The sequence below is a fragment of the Phoxinus phoxinus genome, assembly GCF_949152265.1.
Source record: "Phoxinus phoxinus genome assembly, chromosome: 1".
NCBI lineage: Eukaryota > Metazoa > Chordata > Actinopteri > Cypriniformes > Leuciscidae > Phoxinus > Phoxinus phoxinus.
This window is the reverse complement of record NC_136876.1, coordinates 22070829-22091158: the sequence shown is the minus strand read 5'-3', so window position 1 is coordinate 22091158 and position 20330 is coordinate 22070829. Positions and strand designations below refer to the sequence as shown.

General features: G+C 39.1%; 1 protein-coding gene across 1 annotated transcript in view; it reads right to left on the bottom strand.

Moving 5' to 3' along the window:
• Positions 1–503: 503 nt before the first annotated feature.
• Positions 504–20330, bottom strand: part of fam171a2a (family with sequence similarity 171 member A2a) — a 36641-nt gene continuing 16814 nt past the window's right edge. The window contains exons 3-8 of the mRNA XM_079635441.1: positions 17992–18084; positions 10853–11011; positions 10435–10614; positions 6598–6711; positions 4393–4519; positions 504–3248 (exon numbers count right to left, since the gene is read on the bottom strand). Coding sequence (XP_079491567.1) covers positions 1721–3248; positions 4393–4519; positions 6598–6711; positions 10435–10614; positions 10853–11011; positions 17992–18084 — 2201 coding nt within the window. The 3' untranslated portion in view covers positions 504–1720. The remainder of the gene's footprint in view (positions 3249–4392; positions 4520–6597; positions 6712–10434; positions 10615–10852; positions 11012–17991; positions 18085–20330) is intronic.

Below are 20330 nucleotides of genomic sequence, written 5' to 3'. Positions count from 1 at the left end.
TCAGTTGCCAATGCTTTTATGTGAAAATCTTTACAGGTGATGTACAGATCCAAATGATAAGATTATAATGCAAAATGTATTTAACCATTAATATATCATTTTTTATATAATATAATGTAATAAATTCTTAACATCACTTCTGTAATGATGTAGGAACATCTCTAAAACAATCTATACACTTTCCAGGAAGTTGAGGGCACTTGTGAAAATTCAGCAGTTCATTTGAAGAAGAATGGTGAGCGACTTCTGTCGGTACATGGTAGGTTCTCGTTGAGTACAATAATGTACGGTATTCAATGGTAATTGGCTAATGCTTCACATGTTATGAGGGCAAGGCTTAAAGTCAGTATTACAATAAAATGTCAACTACTTAATGAAAATAACAGGTACAAGTGTGATATGAATAGTTTGGCCAGGCCGAAGGTGATTGGTAATAATCAGACAAACATAAAATGCATAAAACAAAAGTGAGGGTGTACATTTCAAAGTTATTTACAAATAAGTGGTTCACAGAGTTTAATAAGAGCGCTTAAGCAATACTTGTTTAAAAAAAATAATTGACAATTGTTTTGTGTAAATTCATCCATGCACATCCATATAGCACAATCTTTATCTTCAGTCACACACAAAAAAAATCCATTAAAAAGGTTAATTTTTTTAACTTCCACAGTTGCAGTGGTTCTGATTTATGGCAAAAAGTCTGATGCACTGCAGCAAAGATTAGTCTGAAAACATTTTCACAGGTGTCCAAGGTAAGTCCCTCAAAACACAATTCCTATTGCTGCACCGATCCAACAGGAAGGCTTATTCAGAGTACAAAAGTTCAGTGTTCTATATAAGCAGAACCTTTTATTTTTATCTAAAAGTAGTTTCCAACCCAAAACCGTCTCCTTAAATAAAAAAAAAAAAAAATGGCAACACTGGTTTTAGATGAGTACAAAAGGGGAACTTTTACCAACAGTACAAAATACAGTGTCAACCAGTAGGATTCAATAAGTCACATAGGAGTAAACACAAATTTATTTAGCAACCATTTCACCTGTTTGTGAAATGTACTATTTCCACACATCTTAATGGTTCAGGTCTACATAGTCATAAACAAATTAAATGTTTAAGTAAACCACTACAATAAAATAAATCTAAACTGATAAAATCCCTCAATTCTTACAACAGCCCATATTTTCATCAATATCAAATTCATATAAATTTCCATTCATATTTCTTTTGAAAAGGAAAAAGCTTTTTAAGGCTTATGGATTGCTTCCCAAAGTCAGTTTTAAAATGGCTCATGGTAATTCTTACAAAGAATGGGCATCACTTAAGGAAAGCGAGACAACATATTGAGTGCAGATTCAAAGTTACGAATCCTTCTGGCCTCATGAGCAAGACAATATCTTGAGTACAGATTCAAAGTTACGAACCCCTCTGGCCTGATGAACTGCTGCTAGAACAACATCAGATGTCTATCTAAAGGACATCTAAGAGAGCGTGAGAACTTCAAACGCTTCTTTACAAGCGATATTCAGTGCTAATTCTTGGTACCTAGTCTAGATGGTTGGAACGGATACCTCACTCAGGTAAGTGCCATGTCTCCTATTGTGCTTTTCATCCAACTCTTTTCTCCAGCTCTTCATCTTTACACCTCATCACTACTGAGCATCTATGTAAAAGAAGGGTATAGCCAAGACAGTGCCATAATCAGTCCTGGACAGCATGTGAGTTACTTGACATTGAACACTATGAGGGGCCTCTCTTCACGCTTTTGCCAGGGGCTCTTCTTATTCTCACCGTCGTCATCTTTGTCATCGGCTTCGTTGTCATCATCAGGACTGGTGACAGAGTCTCTGTGGACTTCGCTGGCACTACTGCGGGTGCTGTTGTCACGACTGCGGCCCTTACGAGGAAACGTCCCACCTCTGGACTCCGAGGTCTCGTCAAGCAGTGGTGCTGTGGAGTTCTCCTCAGGTGAGTACATGGCTGAATGGCCCTCACTGCTCGAGTCTGGCGTTTCGATAACGGGAAGCTTGGAATAAATCTTTCCATGAGCTTTTCTTTCACCTCCCTCCTTCACCTTGGCCTCCTCTTTTGTTTTTCGGTGAGTAGATTTTCCTGAACTTATGGGGATTCTTTTAGTACGGTGGTCCTGGGCTAGATTGCTGGGGCCCACGGGTGTACGCAAGGCTTCATTGCTCAGCTCAATGTAGGAGTGTCTAACAAGAGAGTTTGAACGGCCATCAAGGGAAACAAACCAGGCACGGGGGTGCGGCTTTACCCCAAGCTCCAGCAGCTTCTTCTCTGTCATTGCTTGCAACTCTCCATTCATTTGTGCAATAGTAGAGTCATTGAAAAGGACAGGAATACGGACGGGGGCAGTGGATTGTTCAGATCCCCAGTTCTCCTCTGAAGGTCCCTCTGCTTGCTGGCTAGACTCTTCCACTTCCTTTTCTTGCCTGGCCTGCTGCTGCTGTTGCTGTTGACTTTGTTGCCGTGGCAGTGTCATGCTAACCTGGATGCCCTCCATATCATGCTGCAGCTGTTGCTGCCTTTCCATGGCCTGCTCCACAGCTGACAGGTCAGAGGACAGATGCATGTAATGTGCAGGGATGACCAGTGTGGGCACCATGCTGTGGTACATGCTCTCCTTCATCTGCTCCATTGAGTGACAGAAGATCAGCTGGCCAGGCTGGGTGTTGACAGAACTGGGCCGAGTGAGGTGATCCCCTGCTGATGCATAATACTCAGGAGGTTTGCTGTCCTGACTGTGATCCTGATAGTGACCAGCAAACGGTGGCAAAAGTGGAGGTGGAGACGGTGGGTCTGAAGAATAGCCCTGGTTGTCTTTAGCATTATGGTGATGGTATCTGCGCTCATCGGATTCCTCAGCAGAGCTGTAACCTTTGCTATAGTCGTCCTGTAGAAGCGGATTTCGAGTTCCTGAGTTTGAAGAGTGAGTGGCCTTCAATGGGATGCTCTCTCCTCGCTTTGTGTCAGCATTCATCCTGGAGTTGCGCTGCCTCTGGGTGGGGCCATGCCTGAAGAAGTCCTCTCGAGAGCTGTGGAGATCACGGTTGGAGGAAAGTTCAGATTTAATGCCGTCATGGTCACCGGCCGAGGAGGCTGTCTCCACTTGTCCACCACTGATGAGATTGAGGTGGGAAGTGGATGTGCCCTGGTCTCTCTTTGAACTCTCCAGAGTGGATGAGGGGTGCATTTTCCGACTATGGTGCCGAGGTTTCAGACATCGCCTCCTGGAAAAATAATAACAATATCTGTAAGCTATTATAGCACCAAGTACTGTGTGTGTGTGTGTATATATATATATATATATATATATATATATATATATATATACACATATATATTTAATACTTTTTTTTAAAACATGACTGCCTACTACAGTTTTGCCAAAAGACAAATGAAGTTTAGTGTCTTGCCCAATTTGCTCATGGAACTGATCTTACCATGACATATTATATGGCTGCCCCCGACTAAAGATTTTTCAAGTCAACAAGTAGTCGTTCTTTTAAGCCATTAGTCGACTGATCGCATGTTTATTTTTAATTAAATATATACTGAGGAGAATACTAAACCATAAAAAGCGTTTAATATATAGGCATAATAAAGCCTATTCTGCACTAAAGCGGACACACAAAGATTGTTGCAAAGCAATTAATGTGTCGGGAAAAATGTCAAGGAGACATTTTATTTATTTATTAATAAACTATTGTTTTCTGAGTCTGTCGGCAGCAAAGATGAAGTTCACAATGCTGATTTGCCATATAGCATAGTGGATGCACCTATAGAGAGAAATGTATCTTTCATACGGATTACATAAGCAGAAAGTATTTATTTTCATTTTGAATAGATTCGTTTTACAGTAGACATTTGAAGCTTTCTATAGATATATTTCTCATGTCTGTCAGGCAAGTAGCCTATACGCTGAGTTCATTTTTGTTAAGCGCTTCAGTTCACGGAGACTGAGACGGCAGAAAACGCATCCTGTTTGTTTTCTTTATTTTATAAAAGCACAACGTTTTCTTGTTATTGTGAGTTTACACAAATAAAAGTAGACCCTTTACATTTTTCAGAAAAAATGCAAGTAATCACGCCGGTGCCACTATGTTATGCAGTAAGTGTGCTATACTTAAGTTTCCAAACTCCGCCCAAACACTTGAATATGCACCTAATAATAGCATACATTTATCTAGGTTAACATTAGAGTGAGCAGCCATGTAAAGTTGGTACTTGCATGTTTCAAATGAAAAGCTATATTTAAGGTTTGGATTTCTTCTCTGACATAATGTAATTATCACAAAGAACAATCTGCCTACAAGGATGAGCTATTAATCACTTTTTGGGAACACAACAAACATGCACACAGAGAGCCAATACCTGCAGTAGTACAGTAGTAAACACAGCAGAATAAGCACTATCAGGGCCATGGCTCCCAGAATCGCTAGCAGGAAAATGGTGTGGTAGGTAGTGATATCTCTCAGACCAGAGGTGTTCAGTCCCGTTCCTTCAACACAAAAATAAGTATTTTTATTTTTCCATTTAAAAAAAATAATTAAACCAACCATTAAAAGCATAAAAAAATTAAACCAACCATGTTTAGAAATGAATGTTATAAAAAGATGAAAATTGATATTTAAACAAAATTCTAATCTAAATTTATTTCATTTTTAAAGTCATTGTGTAATTTAATGTTTACTGATCCAGAAAAATCCGAAACTGAAGCATATTAAGTACAGTGGGGAGAACAAGTATTTGATACACTGTCGATTTTGCTGGTTTTCCCACTTACAAAGCATGTAGAAGTCTGTATTTGGCCCACTCCTCCATACAGACCTTCTCCAGATCCTTCAGGTTTCGGGGCTGTCGCTGGGCTATATGGACTTTCAGCTCCCTCCAAATATTTTCTATTGGGTTCAGGACTGGAGACTGGCTAGGCCACTCCAGGACCTTGAGATGCTTCTTACGGAGCCACTCCTTAGTTGCCCTGGCTGTGTGTTTCGGGTCAGTGTCATGCTGGAAGACCCAGCCACGACCCATCTTCAATGCTCTTACTGAGGGAAGGAGGTTGTTGGCCAAGATCTGGCGATACATGGCCCAATCCATCCTCCCCTCAATACGGTGCAGTCGTCCTGTCCCCTTTGCAGATAAGCATCCCCAAAGAATGATGTTTCCACCTCCATGCCCCACGTTGGGATGGTCTTTTTGGGGTTGTACTCTTCTTCCTCCAAACCCGGCGAGTGGAGTTTAGACCAAAAAGCTCTATTTTTGTCTCATCAGACCACATGACCTTCTCCCATTTCTCCTCTGGATCATCCAGATGGTCATTGGCAAACTTCAGACGGGCCTAGACATGCGCTGGCTTGAACAGGTGGACCTTGCGTGCGCTGCAGGATTTTAATCCATGACGGCGTAGTGTGTTACTAATGATTTTCTTTGAGACTGTGGTCCCAGCTCTCTTCAGGTCATTGACCAGGTCCTGCCGTGTAGTTCTGGCTGATCCCTCACCTTCCTCATGATCATTGATGCCCCACGAGGTGAAATCTTGCATGGTGCCTCAGACCAAGGGAGATTGACCATCATCTTGAACTTCTTCCATTTTCTGATAATTGCGCCAACAGTTGTTGCCTTCTCACCAAGCTGCTTGCCTATTGTCCTGTAGCCCATCCCAGCCTTGTGCAGGTCTACAAAGGTCCTTACACAGCTCTCTGGTCTTGGCCATTGTTGAGAGGTTGGAGTCTGTTTGATTGAGTGTGTGGACGGGTGTCTTTTATACAGGTAATGAGTGGAGAACAGGAGCGCTTCCTAAAGAAAAACGAACCGGTCTGTGAGCCGGAATTCTTACTGGTTGGTAGGTGATTGTGGCGTGGTTCAGCGCGGTCTGTAACGGGAGAGAGAGAAAGGAGGCGAGCGGTACGTAAGTAGGTCAAGTGCAAATGACGAACACCTGTGTCTTGTTGCAGTAATTGGCGTGGAGAGACCGGTTATAAGCCGCTATCGACTGAGAGTCGGGAAAGAGAGGGGGACTGAGGACTCGTACCCAGCACAGGTTCACCTGAAGCGGAAAGAGTGTTGATCTGAAGTGGAAAGAGTGTGTACCTTCAGCGGAAAGAGTGTGCACCTGAAGTGGAAAGAGTTTGAGAGCTGATCCAGCGGAAAGAGTGATCCTGTGCATCTTTTGTTATTGCTGTAGCGAGGCTACGGTGAAAGCGCTGTGTGCCTTTTGTTTATATTTTTGTTATAATAAAGTATGAGTCCCAGTTTGCCGACTCCGTCTTCTTCCTTCCAAAAACATTGAACCTCATCACAGTGATCAAATACTTATGTCATGCAATAAAAAGCAAATTAATTATTTAAAAATCATACAATGTAATTTTCATACAATGTAATTAATTAAATTCCGTCTGTGACAGTTGAAGTGTATCTATGATAAAAATGACAGATCTCATATGCTTTGTAAGTAGGAAAACCTGCAAAATCAAATACTATACTGTATCAAATACTTGTTATCCCCACTGTATATCCTCAAAATGTCTGTTATTTGTCAATCAATATAACATGCCATGTAACTGCTGCTGTCCTCACCTGAGGCTGAGGGAAATGCTGCAAGCCAGTATCCTAAATTTGGAGCCACAAAACTCCATGTCATCTGAGTGCCCTCTTTTTTTATGTATCCAGCACCGCTTCTGATCCATAGACCTGCAGGAAACCAGGACTTTATTACAAAATGAGCAGACATGGATAAATGCAATGAAATCTTGCTTCAGTGTACAGGAAAAGCTCAATCTAATGTGAATGAGCAGTGTGCCAGGGACAGATTAGACCCAAACCGTGCCAAATTACACATCCAATAGCTTTTCTTCATTAAAAAGTCATTTTAGGATCAGTCTAGGTTACCATTCAATATTCAAAATCACACAGATAATGGAATACGGTGCACCAAAGCAGGGCAGTGAGGGGCACACATTTTGCAACAAGCCCTAAGGCCAGACAAATGAACACAGAGTTAATATGTTCTGACAGGGTGAATCCTGACAAATACGATTTCAAATGTCTCCCTCCACTAAAGACGAAATCTCTCCCTGTGCTAGACTGGAGCGTACAAATTGGACCTGTTACTATATAGTAGCACAACAACAACAACATAATAAAATGATTAGACACTGATACTTTTTATTGTCTATTAAATATTACTCATTATTAGACACTGATGCTTTTTATTGTCTATTAAATATTACTCATTTATAATTTCAGATGTAACAGCTTTGTGCAGTTTCAGCTCTACAGCAGAATCCTAAGTACCAAACCCTGACACAAGCACAAAAACAGACCCAGGCAGCTGCATGCAATGTGTAATCATGCACACTAGAAGGTGCTATATGTTCAGCTCAGCAGGGGCTTTCCCAGTATAGTAAGCTCTTCGAAGTACCATGTGCATGTATGCTTATAAGCATTCCCTGTCTCTGTATGGGCTACTTCCTCTGTGATCGGTCTCCAAAACAAACAGGGCCTTAGTAGTCACATGGCAAATTTCAGCAACACAATGAATGTTTTCATAATCTGAACACATTGGGGCATTCAGGCCCCACCCTTTTTAGATAAAGCAGAGGGCTGGGACTCGGTAGTCGGTGACAATCATGTAAATTTGTGCTGTGTTAGTATATGAGACTGAGGGCTTTGGGTTGTGCTTTGAGAATGGAACTGCCTTCTCATTTATATTCCCAACATCCACGTTTCTACAGTCTACAGAGCAGTTTTAGACAATACAGGCTTTTGTAGTTTACAGCCACACGCGTCCATCACATGGTCAAAGACACTTACGGAAAGATTATATCTGCCCACACTCAAGAATACAGGATCATCTTCTGCAGAACTGACTCTTCTCTGGAACGCAATTCTCTGACCACCCCCACACACTAAATATTCAGCATCCTTGTAACAGTTGGCACCATTTAAGAAGCTCCTATGTACTAAGCTACGATGTGCTTTAAAATAGTTCTTTCCTTGGCTCTAAATCAAGTGCTCTTCGACCTTATCACTCATGTCTGAAAAATATCTAGACAAGACTAAATTATAGTTTAACTATTTTTTTTTTTTCATGTTTGAAGGAATCACAATATATGATTGTGGCAAGCAGGACGAGGCCGAGGGCCGTGAGAGAGCGGCGCGAGGCAGGTGCCGGGATTACTGATGAGCGACACCGGTTTTGTATCTCTCATGGAGGAGCGGAAGCATAAAAGGAGAAGCGACGACAGTGGAGATCGAGAGAGGGATGGTGTCGCTCATTAGTAATCACGCCACCGGCCTCACGCCACTCTCTCGCGGCACTCGGGCTCGTCCTGCTTGCCACAATGATATATACATGAATACACGATTCATACACTACCATTCAAAACTTTGAGGTCGGTACGATTTTATAATGTTTTTGAAAAATGTCTCATGCTCACCAAGGCTGCATTTAAAAATATATATATTTTTACATTACATTAATTTATTATTACAATTTAAAATAACTGAATTAGTATTATTAATGAATTATCGCCAATAATAGTTTAACTAGTATATTAGAATGATAATATATATATATATATATATATTTCATATTAATATACAAAAATTCAGCTTTACCAACACAGGAATAAATTACATTTGAAAATATATTCAAATAGAAAACAGTTCATTTAAATTCAAATAATATAACACAATATTTTCTGTGTGAATATATTATATAATGTAATTTATTCGTGTTATGGTAAAGCTGAATTTTCAGCATCATTACTCAAGTCTTCAGTGTCACATGATCCTTCAGAAATCAGTATAATATTATTATATTTTATCTTATGTATACATATATTTTTATATTATATTTTAAAATATATTCAAATAGAAAAGTTAATTTAAAATATGACACAATATTACTGTTTTTACTGTATTTATGAATAAATAAATGCAGTCTTCGTGAGCATAAGAGACTTATTTAAAAAACTTAAAAAATCTTACCGACACCAAATTTTTGAATGGTATACGTGCATAAAAATAATTACATTATTTGTGCATTGTTAATTAATGCTTAATCTGTATAAATATCCATCCAATATTAACAAAAAGTATTGTACTGTAGGGGGTAATACTCAGACAACAGAATATCCTTTCAACAGACTTATCTGTCAGGGCAAGGGTCAAAGGAGGCTTTTCCAGGCCAACTGACTCTCCTATTGCATCGTGAATGGAATGGGGACCTCTTATTGAATCTCTTAAATGCACTGTGGGACATCTTTAATTACTGTACTTATATTACCCACCAAGACCAGTTCAGGAAAACAAGCTGAAAATGACATGCATGCAATCACACATGGCAAAGGGACCAAGACGTTGTGGCACTGCATACTGAAATGGGTGGGTATAAGGGGGAGCTGGGATTAGGTTGCCATAGACTAAGCTGCTTAGTTTAAAATCGTTTGAGATTTATCTGTGGAGCTAAGAGGCGCTAAATTAATCTTTTACCACACTTTAGGAGAGATCATAATAAGCAGTCCAGACATTAGGGAGAAAAACTGAAAACAAATTTAACACAAAAATAATGGATAAGCTGGAATGACATGTGAAACTATATCAACAGCAATCTAAGAGAAATTAAGACCTAAATGTACAGCCAGAAAGTGGGCCGATACCCTCTCTTAGTTGTATTGATTTTTCCACCAGAGCTTTTTTCTTTATTAAGCGGGCACCAGTGAAGGATCTAGGAAATTTTGCAGAGCTTGCCAGGTACTAAATCACATCCTGTTTTGGGAGCTGTGTCATGACAGGGTCAATGTCTGGAGATGATTTCTGCTTTATGAATTGGCAGGCTATTATCTCTCCGATGTGAGAAGACTGAACAGCTTTCATTAATTTTTACTGCACACTCACTTCACCTGCTCTCACTTTATCTGAACCTGCTTTAATAACTCAACTAAATTTGGAAAGTTAAACAGACTTTCTCCATCTCCCCCTTTCCATATTTTCTTACCTTTTCTCTGCTTCTTGTACACTTATTAACAATTTACGACCCCCTCTTCCAAATGCTGCCTTAAGCCCTTGAGGTCTCCCTGGAGGCTTAATTTTGCATTTACTATGACAAGGGTTTCTAATCCTGCCATAGAAAAGTCAATATCATACCGAGTTTAGCACCAAGCTGCCCCAACACACTTGTCTAGAAGTTTCTAGTAATCCTGAAAACATTGTTCAGCTGGTAAATGTGTTTAATTATGACTAGAGATAAACTAGACCATTATAGAATCTGGATCAGCAAAAAGGGGTGCATCAGGATCACCCTCCTAATTACATTCGTAACAAAGTTGCTAGTTTGATTAATATAACTTGGATACAATTGTCCATATACCATTGTCCAAATTTACCCAAATTTTGTTAAATGTGGTTTACCTGTTCTGTCCTCGAACCTCCAGACTGGGACACTGGTGGCAGTTTTGAGAGGAGAGTCAGAAGGAAGAGGGATAGAGATGTGAATGGCTTCTGACACCTGGACCTCAGTGCCGTTGGGTCCAGTGAGCTGAGCACACATTGCAGCTAGTGCAGTTAGCTCCACCCAGCTACTGTTGGTTCCTAATTCCGAAGTAGTAGCAGAAAATGGATCACACTCCATTAAGCCACAATTGCAAGCCTCTGTTACTACATTATTCTACACAATGATGAATGATTCAAGTGAGTGAGTGAGGGAGAGAGAGAGTGTGTGTGTGTGTGTGTGTGTGTGTGTGTGTGTGTGGGGGGGGGGGGGGGTGATGGCCAGATAGATGGGTAACTCCACAGAAACATATCTCTCTGAAGAGGTGTTTGGACTCACCTGTTGAGTTGTTCTCCAAGGCGAGGGGGTATGGGAAGCCCCCAAGCTCATATTGACTGCGGGAAGAGGTGAGCTTTGCAGAAAGTGTGATTTGGGAGGTGTTTAGTGGTGGTCTGATTGCTCTCCTCTGAATCTGTACCCATGGCTGTCTCCGGGATCCTAGACAACAGAGATAAATACTTTTTCTTTTTAAATGTATAGGTATAGTGAGTAAGAATGGATTAATCGTAAAGAATTTATAGATTCTGTTTATGATAAAGAACCATCATATACGTCAAATCGTCAAATAGTTATAACTATTTCTCACATTATCTCTCACGTTATTGGTTCCCAACCCTAATAATGAGCTGCTTTTGGGATTTGTTGTTTCCTGCATTCCTGAATGCAGTTTTATAGGATTCAGTAACCACTTCCTTTAACCACTGTTGCTGTTATAATGAGCAAGTGATTCAACCTCTCTCTGCTATGGCCAGTCCTCTCTTGCCAGTCAGAAGGAGAAATTGTGGGGCAGGATAATTCCAAGTAATTGCTAAAATACCGCAAGAATATAAAGAAAATGTTTCCCAGAACTATAGTGATCTTCAAAGTTTCCTGATACATTTTACAAGAAGAATCCAGAGTTCAAAATCCACACTGCAGTAAATCCCTTCCCCTCCTCCACTTGGCTTGCTTAGTCTGCGAGAGGCAAATAGAAAGGCCTAAAAATACAAGCGTGTATCTCTCACTATAGGCTGTCTGCTCTGATTAGTGCTGGGTTAGCTGATCACTGATCGGCCCAGACATTCAGGATAGCGTGGCTGCAGTGGCAGTGCTTGGGGACCGTTGAAAGCTGGCAGGCCTCGATATTCCCTCTTTGTTGGTAACTGTTTTGGTCACAGTTATTCATTTACTTACCATATCCATCTCCAAAGGAATCTCTAAAATTAAACCCTATACCAATTCTTTGATCATCTGTCTTTGAGCAACAGAAACAAACACCAGCATTTAAGACAAGTGTGAGATTCAATTAGGGTATAAATGGCAAGGCTAATATGAGCCTACTCACAGTCAAACTTTAGGTTTCTGACTCTAAGCCTAACTGCATAATCGTGGCACTAGTAGCGATTTGCATCTTACATGATGATAAGGAAGGCTGCAACAGTGTCTGGTCAACAACGCTTCTAATTCCTCTATGATTGCACAAGGATTGGGCTGCAGAAGGGTTGATTCCATGTGAACCTGACATTGAAAACTATGATTATGCAGTAAAAGAACGGAACAGTCTATTTGGGACTGATGCATTGCCAATTGGCAAGCCTCCTAAGGAGCTTGGGCATTATGAATTGCTTTGAGAATCCCCTTCATGTGCAGTATCATGTGGTTGGCCTCCTCTGATGGGGCCGTCTACTGTCAGTGATAAACCTCACAAATGTCAGTTGACTTCATGAACAGAATGAACATAACTATATCAAATATATATATATCCCCTTTAAAATGTCTTGTGTCACAGATTTTCACAGTTTCTAGGTTTCCTTTATTCTCTTTTAGTTGGGGAATTGGGCCTACTTCGAAGTGCTACTAACAGGCCAAAACCTTTCTGGTTCAAAGGGGAGTGTTCACTGACACTCATAATTTTTAAGCCGGACAGAGAGCTAGATTGAGAAAAATGAATACCCCTCAGGGAGTGAGCTCACCAAATAGACATACCACTCATGATAAATCACTAAAGTGCACTTCCCTCAACTACACCAACCAATTTATCATAATTTCCATGACAAAGCCATAGATGTTAGTAGCATCAGTTGGCCTTTTGTGCAGCAGGCTGTTTGAATGCTATAGAAGTATAGATTAGTATTGCTGACCTTGGGGTCAAGCTATCTGAGGAAAACAATCACCGTTACCACTAAGTGTCTGTTACCCACTCTGATATAGACCTTTAATTGTGGGAGTGTCCAGGTCAATGAATGTGTACCACCTGCTTACTTTAAATTAATGTAAGTTTGGATAAAAGCATCTGCTAAATGAATAAATGTAACTTTTGTCTTTAAGAAGATTAAAAGGTTCATAACCCATCAGCTGGATTTTTGTCATGAGTATCAGAGATGATTGTTACACAATATTACATTTTACCTGAGGAAAGTAAACCATTATTATAGCTCATTGCTAGAAAAATAAACTGATGAACATATCATCACATAATTTAAATTATAATAATTTAAACTCATAACTTTGAGGAATGTCCCGATCAAGTTTTTTGTGCCCACTGATCCGATTTGAGTAATTGAATATTGAGTATCTGCCGATGTCCGATACTTGTATTAACCTAGTGCTGGGGGCACACAAGTACATTACAGTTATTAAAATCAATCAAATGTCTACAGGGATGGGCAGAGTTTCTCAGGGGCTCAAATGTAAAAAAGGGGTATCTATCACTACAGAGTAACTCTTAATAAAACAATTACTAAAGTAATTATATTTATAGGCCTGCCCTATATTATTATATTTAAAAAATAATATTAATAATGAGATTGCAACAAAAAGAAAAAAAAAGTGGATTTAAGGTTACAAAGCATGAAGCTCGACAACTGAATATGAATTACTTAAAACTACTTTTCTCGTGTAGTGGCTGAAATCCACTTCTGCTGAATGGGGATAGGACAGCATTGTTAACATTGAAATAAACGTTTGCCCCTCATTTCGCTTTGTAATTCACTACTGGGTTTGTGTCTATAATATTTTATGCGGCTGTTGATCTTCATTGCTAGAGTGTATTTTATATTTTATTCAGGTAATTTTTTCAGCCTATTAATTTGTTCTGACTTTAATATACTGCAATCAAATATGCTGAAATGTAAAGATTAACCAGTGTGACGATCCGGTATGAGACGCCCCGTTCAGTCCCTGAGTGGTTCCACTTGGATGCCCTAATCAGTCTGTCCTTCAAAAGGAGCCTTTACTTGCTTTTGGAGCCAGGTCGTAACAACCAGAAAAATAAGCCGAATAATTGCAACAAAAAGAAAAAAAAGTGGATTTAAGGTTAGAAAGCATGAGGAGGCTTGTGGTCCGAAGCAAGACACGACCCATAGTGACGCTTTATGGGAAGTACGTCTCAAATCTGACGGCAGATACAAATAAACAGTAAATAAATGACTTGAGTAATTTGTTACAAAAGTATGCATCAAATATATATGTTAAACACCGTGTGACGTGCTAGAATAGACTATTGGTTTTCGTTAAAAGGAAAAGAAGAAGCTTGAATGTGCATGCACGTTTTCCTTTTAATGGCCGTTGGCAAATCCACTTGAAGGTACATACTGTACTGCAACCTACTGCATGACACCTCCGGGACATCTGATGTAAAATAAAGGATCGGGCTTAGGATAGCCAATTCCGTTTAGTTAAAAAAATGCAAAGTTATCGTCAAGCTCAGTTCAGTTCTCATATAATGGTGTCAATGCAGGCAGATCAATAATATTGTTGAATATTAAATTAAATGTCCCCAACTAAGCAAGCCAAATGCCAAAGGCGAAAAAAGGCAATAATGGCAAGGAACCAAAACTTAATCAGCTGACAGAATGGAGAAAAAAAACCTTGGGAGAAACCGGGCCAGTTCTCCTCTGGCTAATGAACGAACAGTGTGCGTGTAATAACATTAATATAACATTATATACATTTCATGTTAGTTCATTTTCTAAAAATGAAGACATTTTCACATAGTTGTTCAAATATATTTTATATTATATATTTTGTGATATATATAACTACTGTGATGTGATCAACATAAAATGGTATTACAAATACTCATACCATGATTTTGGTCAAACCCACCCACACATGGTAGCAGTCGTATGACTCAATAGCTATCTGTATCCCAATAGGCCCTGTGCCTGGAAGCTATTCATGCAAGCAGGTCTCAGAAGATTTACATTCAACTCACACTCCTGCTTGATTCTCACCAGTTTATTCTCAGAAAAACACACTTCCCTCCTCTTTCACCCTGCCCCACTCTCTAGTCAAGGGAGTCATTTCTCACCCCTCTATTCATTGCACATGTTCTCAGTTACAGATGTGCTTGTGCTCTTTTGGGAGAGAAAAATATAATGCTACTGGCCAGAAAAAAAACGAGATACTAGCTAAAAAAAGGATGTACAACTGATTTACATTTATGCATTTGGCAGACGCTTTTATCCAAAGCGACTTGCATTGCATTTCAAGGTACACATTTAGATTCATAAATGTGTATTTATACATACTAGTAAGGTAGATTTAACTAAATCATGAAATTACGAATATTTTTTTTATGGTTAATTTAATTATGATCAACAATATGTAATATGATTTTAAAGTCCTAAATGTTTGCGGTTATTGCAAACAATCACAATTGTATAAAAATTGCTTTCAGGCGATTCTGTAATCAGGAAAGGACCAAATAGAGTAAAATGGGGTTGCATATTGTTAATGTAATTCATTCCTGTTGTGAAATGCACCTAAAGATATCCAGATACACAAACACAACAATGATATACAGCAATGGCTTTCCAAACATTCAGATTCACCATCGCATGTTTCTAAACAAACCCTCAAGCCCAAATCAATTGAGTGACTTCTTTTCAGGCTGGCATGCTGTGAACACAAAAATCCACCCACGCTACGGCTCAGAGTTGATGCTGTTTCAGTCCGTACATTCGCTTGACTCACTTTTCATGAAAAATGCTCACAGAAAACATAACCCGACTCTGCAAACAAACACACTAGAGGTGCGTGTTTGAGCAAAACAATAAACGCATTATATTGTGCATGAATTTGTTCTCTAGATTCAGGGGGCATTAACAAGCTCTTTAACAGAAATGTAGTGGTCAGACAGCAGCAGAACCTAATTGATAGACTAGCAGATCTCAGATCAGGTTTTACATGACACATTCCTCCCACATAACAGAGACAGATAAGCAACACTTTAATATCCCCTCCTCTTTCCAAAAGCACATTCTACTGGCACTGCCAAAGTTGCCATGGTAATGGGTTTTGAGGCATGAAAAAAAAAAAACACGCCAATGTGAGTCCTGATCTCCCTCTACTTCCCTCAGTAAGCATCATGTTATTAACTGAGGCTGGATGTACTGTAATAGTACATAAATAATACTAAAACAACACTTTTACAGTTGTTTTACATTAAAATATATAGTTGTTTATAGACTGACTGTTAACTGTTGAAATTTCAGTCAAGTTGATTCATCTTCAGCTGTAGGACAACAACTGAGATATGATGCCTGATGGTGGCCTCTTCCCAAGGACAAAGTTGGGGCCAATTGCATTTATTGTAAATTTCATGGCTGCTTAAATAAAATTCAAAAAAGTTTCAATATTAAGGAGTATTATTAAGAGTCCACAACACAACTACAATGATAATGGCACAAAGGAACAATTTTGTTGGAATCCATTTCAAAAAAATTTTTTTCCAGCTGATGAAACATAAAAAGAATCCAATTATTGACAGAATGCAACCATAATACAACTGACTTTAAAGAGCTATAGCATTTAAAGCAGCAGCTGGCAAAACTGTAACAACAGATTTTTATAGTGCACTGGTATTGCCGCTATTATTGCCGCTATTATAGTAATCTTTATATTTATCGCTCTTGGTGTGAAAGTTTACTCAAGTTAGGTACAAAAATAATACTTTGGTACAATAATGAATGATTATTCATGGACTTTACACTCTTCATAAAATGTCTAAATCAGACTGCAAGGCCTTTTCTCTGTGCTGGGCCCAACAAGTTGCCTATTTATCTCTGGAAGAGCTTGGAGACACTGATGGTATTCTAGAGCGAGAGCCTCTCTTACTGAATGTGAAGAGGGAACGAGAGCAAGCTGTTGGCTTGTCAGCAGAAGAGGGAATGGGAGGACACTGCTACATTTGAGTGCATGTAACTATAATCACTGATCACATCAGGGACCCACACACACACACACACACACACAGCTACACAGTCCCTTTATGCACAGAGAGATCGAGCTCATTAAGTTGATAAGGATCAGGCAGAAAGAGCTGTGTCAGGATGCCTACACACACATACACAGAAAAAGAGTGAGGATATGCAGGGCTCTGATAATCAAGTTTGCATGAAGCACATTACATCATACTTGGTAGTCCATTGGGTAAAATCACTTCCCACCCAGAAATCTTTCAACTAAAAGTCACTTTCCCACAACCATAATTGAGCCATTGCACTCCTCATTTAACACCTGACTAGCACTGCAAAACACACAAGCCACCCAGGCAACACAAGCAGCAGTTTCTCTAAATCTCCTTATGTTTCCAGAGGAAACAACCACCTGCCAAAGCAAATGTGTCATTTGATCATGTTTGTAAATCTTAGTGGACGTTTATTGAGCGTGGAACGTGGTGAAATAGCTTGTAGACACTGCGTCCAGTCTCAGTTAAATTGGATATGCTTATTGGCAGCTCTTGAGATACAAGCCTATAGTGTTAGTCTGATTATTTAAACGACCAACTCAGCAGTTCCACACATCTGCACATGTAAACACTGCAGGATGTGTGTGAATCAATGGTGGTGCTTTTGGATCTCAGATTTCAAGCTAACCATGTGGACCAGAGCCTGGCAGAGTCGCAACACAGTATCGGACGGTAACCCCATATCACTGATGGACATAAAGTATCAGTCAAACCTACAGGAAAACTGTGGTGCTCAAGTGGGCATTACAGGTTTAAGTCCAAACTGGGATGCCTTTCTCTCCCTAGTAATTCCGTTTTATAGAACTATAAATAGAAACACTGTGGTGAATTTACTGAATAGAGTTGATTCTTAAAGGCTATGATTAAAGAGTTTACCCCAACATTTTAACTTAATAGTCACCATTTACTTACCCTCATTTCATTCCAAATTTCTTTCTTCTGCTGAACACAGAATATATTGTGCAAAATGTTGAGAACCAATCAACATTGGAGCCATTGACTTCCATTGTAATATTAATAATAAAACAAAACAAAAAACACTGGGATATTTTTAAAATATCTTCTTGTATGTTTCACAGAAGAAATAAATTCATACAGCTTTGGAATGACATAAAGGTGAGCAAACGATGAGAGAATTGCCATTTTTAGGTTAAACTATCCCATTAAGGAAAACAAGAGAACTCACCTGGAGAACCCAACAGTAACTGCACAACATCGTCATACAGCAGGAGAGTGGCCGGTCTCTGGGGAAGTAAATATAGACTTACGGAGGCGTATACTGAAACACAAGTGAGAGAGAGAGAGAAACAGAGGGATAAGTACACTACTGTTGAAAAATGTGGGGCCAGTAAGATGTTTTTTTTTAAAGATATTAATAATTTTGTTCAGCAAGAATGCATTAAATTGTAAAAATAAGTAAAAAGTAAAGACATTTATAATGTCACAAAAGTTTTCTATTTCAAGTAAATGCTGTTCTTTTGAACTTTTCAAAGAATCTTGAAAAAGGTATCAAGTTTTTACCAAATATTAAGCAGCACAACGGTTTCCAACATTGATAATAAGAAATGTTTTTAGAGCATCAAAAGATCATATTAGAAGGATCATGTGACACTGAAGACTGTGAGTGATGATGCTGATAATTCAGCTTTGCCATCACAGGAATAAGTGACATAAAAATATATATATAAAACACATTTTAAATGGTAAGGATATTTCACAATATTACTGTTATTACTGTATTTTTTATCTAATAAATCAGTATGCCTACATACATATGCAATTAAAAAAGACAATATATAATAACAGTAAGCTTTACATTCATAAATACTGTGCATTCCACTCTATTCTATATATGCACACAATGTTTATCATTTATATACTGTACATAACAATAAATGAATCATACGGTAGATGTATTCACGTATAGATGTAATTAATAGACCTTAGATGGTCCATATGCATGTCTCAAGAGAAACTTCATTCTACTTCATGCTACATTAGCTTAGCATGACAAATATCTGAATTTTACTTAGCCTTATTTGTATGCTATTTGTCCATCCACATGACATGTCCATACAAATCAGTTAATCTTCCACTGTCTCATTTTCAGGAATCATTTACCCTAGAGAGCACAAGGATGTTGTTTTCCCTGTAACATACAGTAGTTCACCAGATGTAGCTGCTTACTCACAGGTGTGAGACATGACTCAGCACAGTCAGTTTATTGCAACACAGCAGGACACCGCGTTCTCGCTTCAAACAAGCCTTTGATGACAGACACCATGTAAAACCTGACAAAATTTGAGATAGCCCTGCAGCTATTTGTCTTCCCGTCAAACACTACCAGACCATCAGCTCTGTTACTGTTCAGTGGATCTTTGTTTTGGATCCATCCATCAATATTTTGTCCAGAGGACAGACAAAGAGCCTTTGACATATATTGTGAAGTATATGAAGCATCAAATAAATGTTACCCGTTGGCATGCCAACATTAAATATTTCTTTATTTAAAGGGGTGGTAAAGTATGATTTCACTTTTCTAACTTTAGTTAGTGTGAAATGTTGCTGTTTGAGCATAAACAACATCTGCAAAGTTACAACGCTCAAAGTTCAAAGCAAAGGAAGATATTTGCTTTTAAAGAAAAGGACTACAACAAACGGCTGGTAGGGACTACACGACATTCCTCCTGGGTTAGTGACATCAGCAACCCTAAAATGTACATAAACCCCGCCCCCGGGAACACGCAGTCCATGTTGAGAAGAGAAAGAGTTGTTGTAAGAGTAAGGTATATTTGTGAGTCAGCTCAAACTTTAGCATCCATCTTTTTCACATGCAATAGAAAGTCACTCTGTGTGCATCTCACAACAGTTCCTATACGAGCGATTTATAGATTATCATGACAGAATATCCTAATTGAAGATAGTTAACGCCACATCAGCAACATCAATTCATCAACTAACCATTCAGAGACGTCATGTTGCATTCTACATGTTGTCACTTCTTCTTGAGTCTCTCCATCTTTGTATGTTGAGATTTTAACATTAAAGGCAGAACAGTTTCTGTCATTTTAGTGTGTTTGCGTGAGGTAATCGCAGCTGCTAACACACACGAGCTCTGCAGCAGCTCATTTGCATTTAAAGGGCCAGGCACAAAACAGTGCGTTTTTGCAAACCCTCAAAAAGTGACAACTTTAACATGCTATATAAAAATATCTGTGGGGTATTTTGTGCTAAAACTTCACACACACACACTCTCTGGGGACATCAGAGATGTATTTTACATCTTGTGAAAATGGCATTTTACCACCCCTTTAAAAGTCTTTTTTAGTCATCTATCTTTGTCACCTAATCTGAAATGTACCTCACCCTTGAGTGCTCCTCTACGGGCAGGAGGACATATGCTGGCAGTACTCCAGAAGACTGCTGCATGCTGGGAGCAGAAATCCTCTGTGTCTCTTTCCCATCTGCTGTGGCACATTGTAATGTCCCCCTGACTACCCTGAGCTCAACGTTTTCCAGTGTTTA